Below are 19,182 nucleotides of genomic sequence, written 5' to 3'. Positions count from 1 at the left end.
AGTAAAAAAAAAGACTGTTACATGGTGCTGTTTGGAAGCAAAGGCTTCACAAATAGAGGACTCAAATTTTGTATCAACTCATCAGTCGTTGAGTGTATTTTTCTAAATCCACACTGGATAGGAGATAAAATACCATTCTTTTCCAGGTACCACATCAGTCTTGCATTGACCATCTTCTCCATGATCTTATATAAACAAGATGTCAATGCAATTGGCGATAGTTTGCTGCTAAATACTTATCCTTATCAAGTTTTAAAAAGACTAAAATAATGGCTCGTTCCCAAACACTTGAGTAACTATGATCATGCCATATTCTGTTAATAATACTTAAAATAAATAAGTAAGTATTAACAGGTACATGTTTAATCATTGCATATGGAATTCCATCGGGTCTAGAAGCTGTATCATTACAAGTAGCACGTGCATAATCAAATTCTCTTTCAGTAAAAGGAGAATTGTATGACTTCCCTTTCCGTTGCAAAATTTAAAATGTTCTTTTCTTCAATGCTCCTATACTGGTGACCAGGAGCTGCTACACACTTGCATGATACATTTGAGAAAAGATAAGCCAGGGCATTGCTAACCTCAGTTACTTCAGTCTTATACTGACCATTCACCTTCAACACTGGTGGTGGGTTGGGGTGAATTTGCCTGCTATCTTTTTTACTTTCCTCCACGCAAAAGATGGTGGTGTTCTACTGTTAATGGCCGAAAAAAAAGACACCCAAGACTGGTGCCTAGCTTCTTTCATTGCATGACAGAACTGTGCCCTACATTATTAAGTTCTCCTCTGTATGGTGCATACGCAATTGAGTCAAAAGATTTTCTTGAAGACCACCAGGGGACTGGTCGCTGTTTGAATAACCCTGTGGTTTTTGGAATTGAATTGACTCCTCCTGTATGTAGAGTTCCATTCAGTAAGTCTATGGCATCATCTACACTTTCGAAATGTTCTGTACTCCCTTCAATTTCACTTAGCTCCCGAAATTTATTCCAATCCGCCTTGTCAAGGTTCCATCGTGGCAATCTCTGTAAGGGTGGACCATTGTTCGTATTTATAATAATTGGAGCATGATCACTAGCACGGCAATCATCTAACGTTCTCCATTCAAAATCGAGAAGGCAGTTCGACCTTTCAACTGAAAAGTCAATGCATGTCTGAACATGAGTGTGTGGGCTCGCATGTATTAAGGAGTCCTACATCTTCATTTTCCACAATTGATGAAATAATATTGCCCCTTGTGTTTGTTAGAAAATCGTCCCATGAAGGATGTCTACCATTCAAATCTCCCGGTAAGAGAAAAGGTTGAGGGAGTTGTTGATCACCTCTACTAAATCATCATATGAAATGTTGTCATTTGGAAGCAAGTACCGAGAGCAAATGTAGTATTTTCTTTCTATATCAATCTGTACAATCTTTGCCTGCAGAGGTGTACAAATAGACAAAGATATTTAGGAAACATCTCAATGAACGTATATAAGACTTCCACCATGGCTTCCTAATCGTTGATCATATGATGTCCTGTAGCCGATATATTCGCGAGGACAAGAAGTATTATTATCAAGTTTGCACTCCTGTAGAGATATAATTATGGGGGAGTGTTCATGAATTAGGAGCTCAAGTTCCTCCTATTTAGCAGTCATACCTTCAAACTTCCACTGTAAAAATGAAAAGAAAATAAAGTTTAATTTTTGGAAGATGCCTTAGAAGTCTTCCTATAGGAGTCTCTGATACTCTTTTTGAAAAACTAGGTCTTGGTAAGCTTGGTTTAAGGTTTTTCTTAGCAGCCTTCTTATTTATTTGTCGAGGGAGATTGTGCACATCAACATTAATCTTTGATATCTTTAATTTTTTGGAAGTTCATCATTTTCGTCAGAATATTGTAGTTATTTACAATAGGAATTTTTGTATTTTTTGTTGAAGGGGAGAGGAATAGTAGTCTCCCTCTTTTCCGTCTGAAAGATGGAGAGCTATTACGATTATGTACCTCCATCATGACAGGTACATCCAGTAGCTCTCTAGCATACGATTCCTTCCCTAGATCTGGCAATGATGCTACCCAAGATGAGAGCCTTGGGCTGTTCATCCAAGATGTGGCAGACCTAGAGGAAGGCACCAAATCTAAATTACAAGGCTTGGTAATAGCCTTAGGCATTACATTGCCTGGTCTAATTTGCATTGCAATTTTTCCTGGATGTCCTGCATCCTTAGATTTTAAGGCCTTGGCATAAATCCTGGTTTTTGTTAGAAGTCACCTAGTATATCCCATACTGATATGCTTTTCATCCGACTTCTGAACAGCTGCTTCTTCTGTTTGATATTGAGGACATTTCCTGTTGGTTGACTTGTGATCCTGGCTACAATTAGTGCACCTTATAATATTAGTGCAGGGTCCATGCTCAGGATCAGAGCAATTGTCACATACCCTAGATGGATGACCAAATTATGAAACAATTGAAGCACTGCAATGGTTTCTGTTTATACAGGCGAACTGGTATTCGCTCATTTTCGATGTATATATGAGAGGCTTTGTCTTCAAAAGTGAAAATAGTCATAGTGGTTCTGGGAATGTTATGAATCTTCCATATTTCTTTTGGAAGCATATCTAAGATTTCATCCTCGCTAAAATCATATACAGTAGGTCTTTGTAAAAAAGTGATTCGTCTTCCATAGCTAAAACTAAAATCAAGGTTTGATGCAATCCACCATGAGGTTTTCTTCAATTTTTATGTTATTTAACATAAAACATTGTGTTCTAGATCTGGCATGATTTAAGATACATTTCTTGCCAAATCTAGAAACGTCTCCACGCTCTATGGTACCCACTTTTCTTTGTATTATCTTACTAAATTTAAAGTAATTAAATTCGTCTGCCTTGTCTACTGCAATTAACCAGAATGGTGGCTTAATGTTTCTTTCGATATCGGATTTACTTTGGTGTCAGCAGACTCACTCTGACACCAGTCACTGGAGCAATATACATCCAGGTTTCCAGGAGCTGCATTGCATAGTGCTCCAGTAATATCACAATTATTAACTTTTATTTTGGAAATTTCAAAGACTGCTTTGAAAGCTTCCTCGTGATTACTGAAGGAGATCAATGCTTCCCATTTCTCATTATTTTCTTTGAATTTCATCCTTATTTCAAAATTTTACAGTATGATTTAAAAGTCATTCACAATGCTTCATAATGGGAATTTATTGGTATATCACATATGTGGATGACCTTTAATTTCCTTACACTTCCATTAAGTTTCTCAGCATTTGAGAATCAGTCATTATTAGTTCCTTGGTCGACAACATAATTTTCCTTAATTAGACTTGCAGAGGTCATCAACAATGCCGGGGGCGAGTCAGCATATCCAGGGACGGGGGGGGGGGGGGGGGTTGTCATTAGCAAAATCCATATGAAAGAGCCGTATTTGGTTTGTTTTTGCTTGATTTACCTCCTCGAGAATACTAAGGCATCACATGTTGGAAGGGAATTTTGCACTCTCCACTATCGGCACAATGAGAGTATATTTCCCAGATGGTCCACTCCATGCTCTACCCGAAGGGTAACATCAAAACTGATATAGAGGCACAGATGTAAGCTGAACCCGCCTGTTCCCTGAGACCAAGGAACTATAGAATCAGCCTCCCCATATCTGTACTAGTGGGCTTCTGGCCAAAAGCCTAGAGTCCTACTCCAAACATTGGACACCCCCTGGATTTCGAAGACGTTCCGCCAAAAACGTTCAAACCATTTTCGGGATTGCTGAGACCACCCAATACTCTCACATATAGCTTTGAACACTCCAACAGTGATACCTCCCCTAATTCATCAAAGCAGGCAGCAATAACGGATGTGAAAACATCCACGCAATTAAGATATATATATATATATATATATATATATATATATATATATATATATATATATATATATACTGTATTTATATAATATATATATATATATATATATATATATATATATATATATATACTGTATTTATATATATATATATATATATATATATATACTGTATATATATACATATATATAATACATATAATAATTTATATATATATATATATATATATATACACTATATATATACATATATATAGTACATATAATAATTTATATATATATACTGTATATATATACATATATATATATTACATATAATAATTTATAATTATATATATATATATATATATATATATATATATAAATATATATACTGTATATATACAAATATGTAATACATATAATTTATATATATATATATATATATATATAATATATATATATATATATATATATATATATGTATATATATATATATATATTAAGGGAAATATTACTCGTAAGGTTAGGATAGCAAGGCGAAAGAAAGTTTATAAAATTAGAAGGTTGAAGTAATATTCAGAGGAAGAAAAAGATGAGAGAGAGAGAGAGAGAGAGAGAGAGAGAGAGAGAGAGAGAGAGAGAGAGAGAGAGAGAGAGAGAGAGATTTAGATTTGGGAGAATGCTTTGTTCTCTCAGCTCATCCTGTGATAATGATCTTGAGTAATCATGGATAATCTTTGCCTGCTTCTCTCCATCTACAGACATATTTTGCTTTGGCCAAAAACAGGAGGGGATCATCTATTTCTTCCTTTCAGTTTCTCCAATCCTGCCATGTCACATTGTGGTAATTGCTTAATTTTGAACTTCCTTTGAGTCTAGAATGAGAAATCCACAATTCTGATTATGGTAAGAATATCCGGAACAAAAATTCAGACGGTATTAAAAGCTTTGAAGTGCTCTTTCATCTTGATTTCCACAATTTTTCTACTCATGGCATTGACAGATGTGTACTGTCAAAATGCTCTCATTATTGCTATTTTAAACATCCTAAATATTAATGGAGTTTTACAGGATGATCTGCACCATCAGTGCATTTTTAAGAGGGTTAACACGGGGTTCATGGGTTTTACTGGGACTCCTCTAAATGGATTAATACTCAAATGAACACCAGATTTCTTGTTTGTTTGTGAGAATATTTTAATAGTAGTTTTATCAAAGTTCATCAATGTGCCGGGGAAGTAGGCTTCTAAGGTTAAGATAGTTTTATGGCCTCCAGCATCATTGAAAGGACAATAAATCTACACTTTGGTTACAGTAATTTATTGCTTCAAATAACAATAAAAGATATAGTGACGTAAATCATGGTGAAAATGTTGTAGTCAAGATACATTAGATCCCAAAAGCAGAGTTATCTTTAATACTAGGATATTTCTACATATTTTTAACTAAAAATACTCATTGTTGTAAAAATAACCTGACAATTTCTTTAGCGATCGATTTAGATGGTACCTATATTATGCCAGCAATTACAGAATTATGATGATAACATAAAAACAACATAATGCTTAAACACCTACAATTATTTAGAAAAGTGTAACAAATAGGGAGAAAATCTTGCGATATAAAATACTAGTGTACATACATAAATGATAATGGTTTTCTTGGTACGGACTAACAAGCTACGCAGGACCCTATTAAATTGAATCTACAAGAGAACTTCTAGTTTTTCATAACAGATAAAATAACAAAGGATTTAACACAGAAATTAACTGCTTTATAGTTACTAAATCAGTCACTTACATGGAGAGAGTATTCTTTAAACCGTGAATTCAGCAGACCTGATATCACCATATATCTCAGCAAAGCTTACAACAACAGTTGCTCTGTAAAGAGAATAAATAAAGGAAAACAGTAAGTGTATATATGTATGTATAATATAACCAAATTAATAACCGGTCCATCGTTACAGCTAGTGACATTTAAAGCTCCATTGTGTGTATCATACATACATACATACATACATATATATATATATATATATATATATATATATATATATATATATATATATATATATATATATATATACCAGCGTCTGGTATGGATGGTGTGAGAGCTGAGATGTTGAAGGAAGGGGGTGTGACTACTTGAATGGTTGGTGAGATTGTTTAATATTTGTTTTGTGTTGTCAATGGTACCAGTAGATTGGGTTTGTGCATGTATTGTACCACTATATAAGGGTAAGGGAGATGTGCATGAGTGTTGTAATTCAAGAGGTATTAGTTTGTTGAGTGTAGTTGGAAAAGTGTATGGTAGAGTATTGATTAATAGGATTAAGGATAAAACAGAGAATTCAATCTTAGAAGTACAGGGTGGATTTAGAAGAGGTAGGGGTTGTATGAATCAGATTTTTACAGTAAGGCAGATATGCGAGAAATATTTAGCAAAAGGTAAGGAGGTGTATGTTGCGTTTATGGATCTGGAGAAAGCGTATGATAGAGTTGATAGGGAAGCAATGTGGAATGTGATGAGGTTATATGGAGTTGGTGGAAGGTTGTTGCAAGCAGTGAAAAGTTTCTACAAAGGTAGTAAAGCATGTGTTAGGATAGGAAATGAAGCGAGTGATTGGTTTCCGGTGAGAGTGGGGCTGAGACAAGGATGTGTGATGTCGCCGTGGTTGTTTAACTTGTATGTTGATGGAGTGGTGAGAGAGGTGAATGCTCGAGTGCTTGGACGAGGATTAAAACTGGTAGGCGAGAATGACCATGAATGGGAGGTAAATCAGTTGTTGTTTGCGGATGATACTGTACTGGTTGCAGACACAGAAGAGAAGCTTGGCCGATTAGTGACAGAATTTGGAAGAGTGTGTGAGAGAAGGAAGATGAGAGTTAATGTGGGTAAGAGTAAGGTTATCAGATGTACGAGGAGGGAAGGTGGTGCAAGGTTGAATGTCATGTTGAATGGAGAGTTACTTGAGGAGGTGGATCAGTTTAAGTACTTGGGGTCTGTTGTTGCAGCAAATGGTGGAGTGGAAGCAGATGTACGTCAGAGATTGAATGAAGGTTGCAAAGTGTTGGGGGCAGTTAAGGGAGTAGTTAAAAATAGAGGGTTGGGCATGAATGTAAAGAGAGTTCTATATGAGAAAGTGATTGTACCAACTGTGATGTATGGATAGGAGTTGTGGGGAATGAAAGTGATGGAGAGACAGAAATTGAATGTGTTTGAGATGAAGTGTCTAAGGAGTATGGCTAGTGTATCTCGAGTAGATAGGGTTAGGAACAAAGTGGTGAGAGTGAGAACGGGTGTAAGAAATGAGTTAGCAGCTAGAGTGGATATGAATGTGTTGAGGTGGTTTGGCCATGTTGAGAGCATGGAAAATGGCTCTCTGCTAAATAATGTGATGAATGCAAGAGTTGATGGGAGAAGTACAAGAGGAAGGCCAAGGTTTGGGTGGATGGATGGAGTGAAGGAAGCTCTGGGTGATAGGAGGATAGATGTGAGAGAGGCAAGAGAGCGTGCTAGAAATAGGAATGAATGGCGAGCGATTGTGACGCAGTTCCGGTAGGCCCTGCTGCTTCCTCGATGCCTTAGATGACCGCGGATGTAGCAGCAGTAGGGGATTCAGCATTATGAAGCTTCATCTGTGGTGGATAACAGGGGAGGGTGGGCTGTGGCACGCTAGCAATACCAGCTGAACTCAGTTGAATCCCTTGTCAGGCTGGGAGGAACGTAGAGAGTAGAGGTCCCCCCCCCCACTTTTTTTTTTTCTTATGTCGGCTACCCCGCAAAATTGGGGGAAGTGCCTTGGTATATATATATATATATATATATATATATATATATATATATATATTTATATATATATATACATATGTATACAGTATATATATGCATATATGAAAATGGCCAAACCCCAGACACGACAGAGGACATGTCTGAAGTCTTTGTCCTGCAGTGGACTAGAAACAGCTGCATTTGTTTTTGTTGTATATATGCACACTTGTGCATATATATATATATATATATATATATATAGATATATATATATATATATATATATATATATATATTTAGATATATATTTATATATATACATATATATATATATATATATATATTTATATATATACAGTATATATACATATTTATATATATATATTATATATATATATATTTATATATACATATTTATATATATATATATATATATATATATACATATATATACAGTATATATACATATTTATATTATATATACATATATATATATACTATATATATATATACATATATATAAATATATATTTTCATACAAAGCTGGTCTAGTGTAGAGTAAATAATTTATTTATGTATTTCATATGTTATTCAAGAGGTGCATAGCCCACTCATAAGGTGAGTTCCTCTCATGTAGTTATAAGTTTTGTATGTAAATTAAGTAAGACTTTCGTCGTTACTTTCATTGTATTCTTCATTCAAGTCAGTATATTTACGTTATTTTTAAGAATCAACTTTTTATTTCACATACTTTGTTACCAAGTCTTACGTAACCTGTTTAAGAGTGCTCTATGACCCTACGAGGTATGAACGAGGGGTTATGTAATTTTTTTTTTTTTTCATGAGATATTGTGTCATATTTGCGAGAAAATAAGCAGTTCTTATATTTGCCTTGTTTTGGAAGGGTCTTAATAAACCCAGAGTTAGTCTATATTTTTTCTTTAATGTTTGAGAACGGGGGTGGGCGGAGCTGCTGAGAGAGGGTTGCTTGCAAGGGAGGTTCGATTCTCCTGTTCGATACGTGATAGTTGGTAACTCTGGCGTCTTTGAGCCAGCCCCCAAGCTTCTAGATCTCTAACCTAGAATAATTTAGAAGTTGCTAAGTTCATATATACATGCACCCCCAGGGATGCATAGCAGCAGATAGAAAATTCCAGCCCTAAGTCCTAAGCCATCGACCCTCTCTCTCTCTCTCTCATACACGCCTCTCATTCAAGATTGGTGTATTTTTTAAAGTGTCCAGTGATTGTGAAACCTCAACGTTTTGGTATGACGGGTTTTTGTAAACATAGTGAGTATTTCATAAAAAATTCTCTTAGAGATTTTGTAACTGGCCCTGTGCAAGTAAGATATGTGAAGTATATTTGTATCACTTTTTGGTTAAATTTCGTGTGAGCTAAAAACTCGTAGGTTTATCAGTTACTTTATATAATTTCTTCAAGAGTTTAATCCTTAGTGTTAAAGGTTATATATTTTCATTAGTTATCAAGACTGAATATTTGTGTAAAATTCAATTTCCAGTGAAACAAGTGATTATATAATTTTCAGTGTGTAATAATTTCTTTTGTCTTAGTCTAAGTTTTTGTTCAGATTTAATATTTCGAGTGATTAATTTCTAGTGTAAATTCTTTCAATTTTTATAGAATATATTCATTTTGTAAAGAGTGTATTATTTCGATCACCAGTGTTTCTTACATGACTCTCTCGTATCCCTGTTAAAGAAACAAAGTAGGAATTGTTTTGAATAGGAATTGTTTTGAATAGTTATTGATAATAATTACCCAGTCTTGCTTTGAGTGTACTTAGGAAACCTTTGGATAATCAGTGTTTTCATATATTGCCGTCTGGGAGTTATATAATTTTCTGAGAGTTTGGGTATTACTCAAATATAACAGATTTATGTAAAAACAAATGGGTGAGTTTGGGATAAATTTATTTGTGTAAGAAGTGTATTATTTTGATCATCAGTGTTTCTCACATGACTCTCGTATCCCTGTTAAAGAATCGAAGTAAGAGGTTGTTTTGAATTATTGTTAATAATAATTACCCAGTTTAGTTTTGAGTGAACTTAAGAGACCTTTGGATATTCAGCGCTTTCATATATTGCCGTCTGGGAGTTATATAATTTTCTCAGAGTTCGGGTATTATTCAAATTTAACAGATTTATGTAAAAACAAACAGGTGAGTTTGTAACTCAAGAGGTTGGGTAGCTTGCCAGCCGTAATATATGAAATATATTTTTGGTGCCCAGACACAGGACCATAACATTATATATATATATATATATATATATATATACATATATATATATATATATATATATATATATATATATATATATATATATATACACAGTATATATATGTATATATATAGATATATATATATATATATATATATATATATATATATATACATATATATATGTATATATATATATATATATATATATATATATACAGTATATATATATATATATATATATATATATATATATATATATATATATTTCCTTGGGCTAAGGTTTCTTTACCAATCCCCTTACAAAGTGTTTCACTTAGGGCCAAGATATCCAGACTATATTTCAAAAATTCACTCTCCACTTACTGTAACTTCCCAATCTGATTCATGGTTCTAACATTCCAATTACCAATTTCTAATTTTTCTTCAGTATTTATAAACCTGGGAGATTCTTAGCACCGCTACACCTGGGACTGGGGGGCCCTTCTGTCATTTTCACTTTCCATTAACTGTATATATGTATATATGAATGTATGTATGTATATATATATATACATATATACATATATACATATATACATATATATATATATATATATACATACATACATATACATATATATATATATATATATATATATATATATATACATACATACATATACATATATATATATATATATATATATATATATATATATACTGTATATATTCGGGAAGAACAGATGGCATTAGAAGAGAAAGGGTAAGACTGATTATAACACCAAAGTAGAGAAGGGATTAACTGCATGGAAAGCTGTAAATACTAGATTGTTACTAGTAAAGTTTGAAAAAAAGCCGTGCAATATGAGTATTATAGTATTCTATGCACCAAATGATTCCCCTGAAGAAAGGAAAGATGAATACTACGAAGAACTGCAGAGTGTAATAGATGAGATCCCAGAGAGATATATGAAAGTGTATTTGGTGACTTCAATGCTAAAGTTGGACGGAATAATCAAGGGATAGAGAATGTGATGGGTGTTGAGGGTCTTGGCGAATTTGCAAATGAAAATAGAGCACATTTCATAAGTTTCTGTTTAACAAACAATCTTGTCATTGGAGGTACTCTTTCAGCACAAGGACATCTACAAATATATATGGAATTCATCATATGGCATTTACAGAAATCAAATAGATCACATAGCCATTAAAAAAGAGAAGGAGGACGCTGAGAAATATAAGAAGCTATAGAGGTGCAAAAATTGGTAGTGATTACCAGCTCCTCATTGCCACACTGAAATTAAAACTGAAAGCACCCAGCAGAAATGCAGATAGAATTCCTAGGTTTGATACAAACAAGCTTCTGGAAGATGAGCACAGAGAAACATTTGCAATTGAATGTAGGAATCGATTTGCAATCTTTAAGAGACTTTAGGAGACGAAGAACAGACAATTAATGAAGAATGGTCTGATGTTAAGAACATATATCAGTCAGTTAGTAGTGAAATTTTGGGACAAGCAGTTACAAGGAGAAAGCCACGGATATCAAATGATACCTGGGATACTGTAAAAAGGAGAAAAAGACAGAAATTAACTGTTGAAAGTTTCCGAGGAAGTAATGAAAATTACAAGGTAGAGTATGCTAAGTATTCCAGTATCGATAGTGAGGTCAAAAGAAAAATCAGGAATAACTGGATAGAATATTTAGACAGGAAAGCAGATGAGGCTGACAAAGCTATGAATTCAGGGAGTTACTATGGTGTAAGAGTCCCTCATAGATTTGATCTCTATGGGAGCAAAGAAAAAGAAGCATTTACTAATAAAAAAAGAGATATATCTGTTGTAACAACAAAGGATGAAGAAAGGCAACGTTGGATAGAACACTTTAGTGGGGTCATGAATAGGAGATATGAAGGGAATAATTTTACTCATATACCTGAAGCTGAAGAAGACCTTAATGTGCCCATGAATGACTTTAGTGTGTTTGAAGTCGAAGCTATCATAAAAAAAAAAAAAAACTCAGGAGATGGAAAGCCACTGGATACGATAGGATAACTGCTAAGATGATATTGGCTGAAAATGGAGTGACTTCCAGAAGACTTATAAGATTATTTTGTAGAATGTGGCATGAAGAGACAAAACCTGATGAATAGGAGTTAGGAGTGTTGGAGAAAATGGAAAAAAAAGGACACCTGACTGATTGCAATAATTACAGAGGCCTCACACTTCCGTTTGTTGTCATGAAAATATATAGCATGCTTATTCTAAAGAGACTAGAGAGAAAGATTGAAGAAAAACTCAGGGAGGAAGGAAAAAGCAGGATTTAGAAAAGGTATTTGTACTGGGCAAATTTTCATTTTGAGACATGTTGTACAGCATTGTGTTAAATATAGAAATCCACTTTTAATAGCATTTGTGGACTATGAAAAAGCATTTGATAGAGTGCACCGGCCAATTTTGTGAAGAGTCCGTTATTATTGAATACCTCTTAAATATGTAAATTTATTAAGTCTTTTCATGAGCATAGCAAGTGCAAAGTTAATGTTAATGGAGTCCTATCAAATTAATTTAGAGTGAACAGCGGAGTATTCAAAAGGAATATATTGTCGCCTATGTTGTTTATCCTCCTCATGGATACATTGTACTGAATTGGTAATAGGAAATTAGCTGACCTAGAGTATGCTGATAATGCTATCCTTATTAGCAGAACACCACAGGATTTGCACTGATTGCTTACCACAATGCTTGAAATATCACACGATGTTGGGCTCAAGATGAATAGAAGAAAGACAGAGATGATGAGACAGCAGAATATGCTATGGAAGCTGAAATATCGTTGGTAGGAGAAAGGATTAATGGGGTAGAATCCATTAGCCTATGTATTTAGGAACTATGATCTTCAATACAGGGTCGTTAGAATTGGAATTCAGTGAGAGATTGAAAAAAAGCAAATCAGATAATGGCTACGTTAAGTAAAATTTGGAAATCAAATCGCCTGAAATTACATACAAAAATCAGGCTATATAACAGTTTAGTGAGATCGGTGTTACTGTATGGACATGAGTCGTGGATGGCAATGAAACAGTTTACAACAGATCTAGTAGATTTGAGAACAAAACCCTCAGAAGAATATTGGGAATTAAATGGTAGGACAGGATTAGAAACAAAACTATAAGAGATTACTCGAGGGCCATATGGGGATGAGATCATGGTGAGGGGTAGATAGAGATGGTTTGGCATGCTCTTTGATGAGTGGAGAAGTATTGAATTTAAAGCTCAAGATAGAGACGATAGTTGAAATTTAACCTATGCCCTTTGCATCAATAGGTGTCGGAGGAGATGATGATGATGATGATCACACACACACACACACACACACACACACACATATATATATATATATATATATATATATATATATATATATATATATATATATATATATATATATATACTGAGTTCCCTTAATATTTACCTGAAATATATGCGTGCACCAGGATTTCCTCCTTGCCACAGAAATTGAGCGGTTGTTGTATTAGGATTTTCGCCCGTGTGGGTAACTCCAGCCTGTTTTTTTTTTTTTAAAGTAAACCAGCAATTAGATTTATTTACCGCTATAACATACATTACTAATTATATAAATAAAGTAATCTAAAACATAACTAAACCAAATATTTACGTATCTCAATATTTACGTATCTCAATATTTCAATTCAAATATGCAGTGCTTTCATCGAAATGATATTCTAGTCAGGTATTTACTTAATTATCTTGAGTTCAATCATTAAAATTTGAAGTTGCATTAAAACAAAAAGCAACACGAAACTATTAAAAGAGAATAACTTACCCCATTGCAAATGACTTTGGAATGACTGTTTGCGACGCTAAACTGACCTACACTGTTTCCATTAGAATCAAATGCTTGTAAGATGTAGCCGCTGAAAGGTGCGTTTCCTTGAGCACTGAGAGTAACTGTTGGACAAAATTAATGATATAAAGCGACCAGACGGAAAAACCAATTCTCTCTCTCTGCAATTAACTTTACATATTTTATAACATAATATTATCACTTACATGGAAAAAAGGATACATGCATGTTGTATTGCACTTAGGACAGACACCAATGTGTTTTACCTGTGTAGACGCCATTGTTTGGTTGACTAACATCGATTGAATACCCAGGATTCGGTTTAACGGGTGCACCACCATGTTGCGGCACATGGTTTCCACAAGCACTATCTGGAGCACCCTGTGGGAACGCTAAGGCATATCCCACAATACAGCCAACAATCAGGTATCTGGAACAGTAGAACTGTAAAGGAATTGTTCATTGGATAAACATATACAAAACAATACGAGCTCGGGGTAGAGATTTTACATCCACTGAACCACACAACGCCTTTAAAAAAAGACACAAGTAATCCTGGTCGGCGAAGTCCTTAAGTTACATCAACACATTCCAAGGAAATTCACAGGAATTAATGTTTCCATTAAATTCCATACATTTTATATCCACTCACGAGCGATATTGAGCACAAGAAATACAAACATAAACACTATCGGTGAAACAAATAATTCCTCTAACTTCGATGAAGAAAGTGATGGCATAAGACTACAGAGAAGCATTTGAGGGCGTTGGACTGAGAGGATGCCTTCGATAGAAAGGCATTGGAGAGGGCGTATCAGGCAACCGACCCCTTAATGTAGGCATATCGTTGGGAAAGAGGAAGAAGAATTTATCAAATTATTGTTGTAAAGAGTTCAGAGTCAACTTGTCAAATAATGTTAAGTGTGTAAAGGACACCCACTCATACGTGTCCATCAGTTAGGTAGCGATCTCTAGTATGTGAGTTACCTTTTTATACCAAATAGCAAGAATTGTAGACAAAACAATCAAAGTAATGTTAATTCGAAATTTCAAAAGAAAATTAAATTTAGTAATCGATTCAAATGGAATGATATGTTAATTTATTACCGACAAAAGGATAAGCATAACACAAAACTATGTCATCTATATATAACATTGTGAATTGAATAATAGAAGGCTTGTTGATTATAAAATTTTAAGAGAGATACACTACAAACATCGAGTAAATTAATAAATGTCCGAATAATTTACCCATCCAAGAGGTCCTGAAATCCTTGTTCATAACTTTATCTATGACCTGTTTAAAATCCATTCAAACTCTTTGTGCGATGATATAATACTGTATTTGTAAACTCTCCGCTTCACTATGAATAGCACTTTTAAACTTTCAACACAAATTATCATTATTATGGAAATAATAATAATAATAATAATAATAATAATAATAATAATAATAATGAGCATTATTATTATCATTATCATTATTATCACTACTACTACTACTACTATTATTATTATTATTATTATTATTATTATTATTTGTGAAGAATTTTTCTTAACTCTTCTTTTCTTTAATAGTTCTCCCAATATTGTAGTTACCCCTTAAGCGTTGCCCCCCCCCCCCCCCCCCCCCCGCCACTTTACGTATTCTTCATTGAAACACCGGGAGAACTGCTTTAAATTAACTAAACTCGTTGACAATACCGTACGACATGTTTGTGACGTCACAGCGTAGAAACGCAAATCAAAGGTCTTACGCCGGCGTACGATGTTTTTTTTTCCTTAAACTATGCGTGATGAGATAAATTAAGCCCTGGTTTTGAACATAATTTTAATACTGCTGACTTATAAGCAGGTTATTTTATCTCTCGGTACCTATTCAGGTCTGATTAATTTTAAGATGTGTGCCCATCGCACCAGCCCATTGCTAATTGCTCATTTAAGTTATTAATTTTTAGTAAGCCAGAGTAGGTAGGATTATTATGAATGCACATTCCCTTAGAGCTTCGTATTTTGCACAAAATCCTGCCTCCTTCTCCCTCCTTACAACTTTGCATTGCCCTGCCATAAAGTCCCGATGTGGCACCTCAACTGGGTTTCCTAGGCCCAACGACTCTCACCTGTTTTGGAAGGTGAAGCCAGGTGAACCCACGCAACCTAAGGGTCGCCCCATTCGTGAAAGAGCCGTGGTTGTACCGGGTTAGCCCGCTTCTGACCAAAATAAGAACAATCTCACGCATGTCGCTGAGTGGCTGCATTGGTTAGGGTTCAGATTAAGAAATGTCATCAGTCTGTATTTGACTCTACTCGGGAGAACAACAAGAACTCCAGCTCTCTTAACCAAGCGGTCTTCATCCACCTGGTTAATGTGTGGATAAATCCTCGTTAATCCTCTGGGTCCTGAGGAGTCATGGCTACTTGTTCCGTATATGGCTGCAGATCAAGTCAAAAGAGAAAGGAAGACCAAAATGTAAAATCTCTCTCTCTCTCTCTCTCTCTCTCTCTCTCTCTCTCTCTCTCTCTCTCTCTCTCTCTCTCTCACTTATATGATTCCTTTTTATAAATCTAAAAAAAGAAGTTGTTTCCCAATCTGTACGGTGTCGCATGTTTTTTTAGGATGAGAATCTTAAACAGAAAAATCTCCTGCGAGAGAAGTCAAAAACGAAAATATGGAAAAATAGAGAAATAGTAAATTTCCAAATAAAAGCTTGAAAAAATTCTTTTTTTCTTATTTTCATTAAAAAAAGTATAAATTTTAAACAGAATCCTCATATCTCCTTAACCAAAAAATAAATAAAAACAGAGATAAAACTGGAGTAGGTAATAAAAGAAAAATAAATGCTAAGTTCTATCATTTTTACCTTGTGAGAGACACCTGGCATGGATTGACAATGCAGGAGGGCATTTAAAAGGATTATGGACTATCTAATCTTCAAGTAATAAAGTACCTGAACATTAAGGGAAAAGTTATCTTCCGCGGTCACGAAAGAAAGAAAAGTGTGCTATGGGGGAAACACCTACTATAGGGACCCTAAAACTTGTTTTCCTCGTTTTCTTCTACAGCCACTTACCAATGACGTCACGAAGGTGCGCAGTAACTCACAGACGGTCTAACCCGGTCTTCTTTTAACCCTGGTTGTGACCACCTAACTAATCTGGTCAGTCAATCTGTGCACCTCTGGCTCAACCCCAAAACTCGACCCCCACCAAACAGAGGAAAGGAGTGCTTGGGTCCTGTCGGTGCTAGAGAGAAGGAAGACAATCCTAGGAACTGTGCTAGAGATACCTGCCAAGAAGCGAGGATTCCACGGGTGGGCCAGTCAAGGGTGCAACTATCCACTTAATGGCATATTACCAGCAACAAGCTGTAACAGCCATTTAAGGACAAGGGCTGTCTTTCAAGTAGGGAGTGCAGGTACTAAGTGGCCACTTAAAGTTTAATTTTAATTTTAACTTGATTTAAGTTACTGGCTTTTACATATTTCGGGCTGAGTGCGAGGAATTTTAGGTACAAATTTTGTGTATAACTTTTGCTTTAGAGACCAGTACAGTCTCGGGTCAAACCACCACGTGTCCGACCCAACTTTAAACATTTATCATTGCAAGAAACCTCGTGTTGCCCATATTTTGAGTGCCTTTTGATTTTGTTAAGTTGCACTTCTTTTTATTTCATAATGTGTTTGTTTGAACCTCAAGCAAGAGAATTCTAACCCAAGAGACAGTGGAAGACCATGGTACAGAAGCTATGGCACTAGCCAAGACTAGAGAACATTGGTTTGATTTTGGAGTGTCCTTCTCCTAGAAGAGCTGCTTACCATAGCTAAAAAGTCTATTCTACCCTTATCAAGATTAAAGTGGCCGCTAAACAATTACAGTGCAATAACCATTTGGATGAAGAAGAATTGTTTGGTAATCTAAGTGTTGTCAGGTGTATAGGCAGAGGAGAATATGTAAAGAATGGGCCAGACTATTCGGTGTGAAGGCAAAGGGAAAATGAACCGTAACCAGAGAGAAGGATCCAATGTAGTACCGTCTGGTCAGTCAAAAGATCCCATAACTCTCTAGCGGTAGTATCTCAACGGATGGCTGGTGCCCTAGCCAACCTATTACCTGTGTAAACTCTTTTGGTCTTGAGACTCCTTGGGTACTCGAGAAATATATGATGTTTTTCATCACAAGGGCAGTTATCAAGTTTAGCTTGTTGTATATTCTCAACAATCGTCTTTTAAATAGTGTTGTTTTACTCCACATATGATGATTCTTTTAGGGTCATCTACTTCTTGTCTGTAGTGTGTTCCATAGTCCACATTGTGATGAAGATCTTCATCTTTTATTGTCACCATCTGAGTGCTTGGCCTATGTACAGAACTCCTTCATTTTCTTCCTAGTCTTTTCCTCTATGATGATGTTTTTTAAGTTGCAATTCTTCTTATTAAACAGCATTCCAACTACTGCAGTGGGAGAAGGCCCTTCTAGTATAAACACCAATAATGGAACTTTTTTGTGAGTCTGGACACTCTCCATTTAAGTTGAGGCACTGGACAACATTCGAAGACTGATGTGGCATACCGGATTTATTGTTTCTCAACAAGGGTTGTGGTGGCCGATGTGGTAATGTCCCTGACAGGTGAACAACAGACTGGGGTTCGAGTCCCGCTCAAACCCGTTAATTACTTTGGTCGCTGCAACCTCACCATCTTTGTGGGCTAAGGATGGGGGTTTGGGGGAGCCTATAGGTCTATCTCCTCAGTCATCAACAGTCATTGCCTGGCCCTCCTTGGTCCTGGCTTGGGTGGAGAGGGGGCTTGAGCACTAATCATATGTATATATGGTCAGTCTCTGGGGAACTGCCCTGCTTGATAGGGCAATGTCACTGTCTCTTGCCTCTGTCATTCATGAGCGGCATTTATTATTATTATTATTATTATTACTATCCAAGCTACAACCCTAGTTGGAAAAGCAAGATGCTATAAGCCCAGGGGCTCCAACAGGGAAAAATAGCCCAGTGAGGAAAGGAAATAAGGAAATAAATAAATGAAGAGAACAAATTAACAATAAATCATTCTAAAACAAGTAACAACGTCAAAACAGACATGTCATATATAAACTATTAACAACATCAAAAACAAATATGTTATAAATAAACTATAAAAAGACTCATGTCCGCCTGGTCAACAAAAAAGCATTTGCTCCAACTTTGAACTTTTGAAGTTCTACTGATTCAACCACCCGATTAGGAAGATCATTCCACAACTTGGTAACAGCTGGAATAAAACTTCTAGAATACTGCGTAGTATTGAGTCTCGTGATTTAAAAGGCATCAAGGAAGAGTATTTTTCTTACTAGCTTCGGTTGTGAACTTTAGGATTGAATTAGTTTTTAAGGCACTAGCAAGCTCCTCTGGTTCATCGGGTCTCCTAATTGTGATAAAGATGTCATCCACATATCTTGCATAGCTGAGGCTTCTTGTGACTCCTGCAA

The 19,182-nt window shown here is 35.3% G+C and overlaps 1 protein-coding gene across 13 annotated transcripts in view; it reads right to left on the bottom strand.

Annotated features, from left to right (window-relative positions):
* The window catches only part of LOC137616392 (defense protein l(2)34Fc-like), a 1,552,671-nt gene that overhangs the window by 143,736 nt on the left and 1,389,753 nt on the right, over window positions 1-19,182 (bottom strand). For 4 of the 13 annotated variants that reach the window (XM_068346094.1, XM_068346097.1, XM_068346098.1 and 1 more), the window contains 4 exons: window positions 13,968-14,131; window positions 13,681-13,805; window positions 13,309-13,400; window positions 5,141-5,719 (listed from right to left, as the gene is read on the bottom strand). The exons of the other annotated variants lie outside the window; for them this stretch is intronic. In XM_068346094.1, the coding sequence (XP_068202195.1) occupies window positions 5,653-5,719; window positions 13,309-13,400; window positions 13,681-13,805; window positions 13,968-14,131 (448 nt within the window). In that variant the 3' untranslated portion in view covers window positions 5,141-5,652. Of the gene's footprint in view, window positions 1-5,140; window positions 5,720-13,308; window positions 13,401-13,680; window positions 13,806-13,967; window positions 14,132-19,182 lie in introns of those variants that run through there. 13 annotated transcript variants of the gene reach the window in all.

Source organism: Palaemon carinicauda, chromosome 22 (genome assembly GCF_036898095.1).
Source record: "Palaemon carinicauda isolate YSFRI2023 chromosome 22, ASM3689809v2, whole genome shotgun sequence".
Classification (NCBI taxonomy): Eukaryota; Metazoa; Arthropoda; class Malacostraca; order Decapoda; family Palaemonidae; genus Palaemon; species Palaemon carinicauda.
The sequence above is the reverse complement of the archived record's forward strand: the minus strand, read 5'-3'. Positions and strand labels throughout refer to the sequence as shown.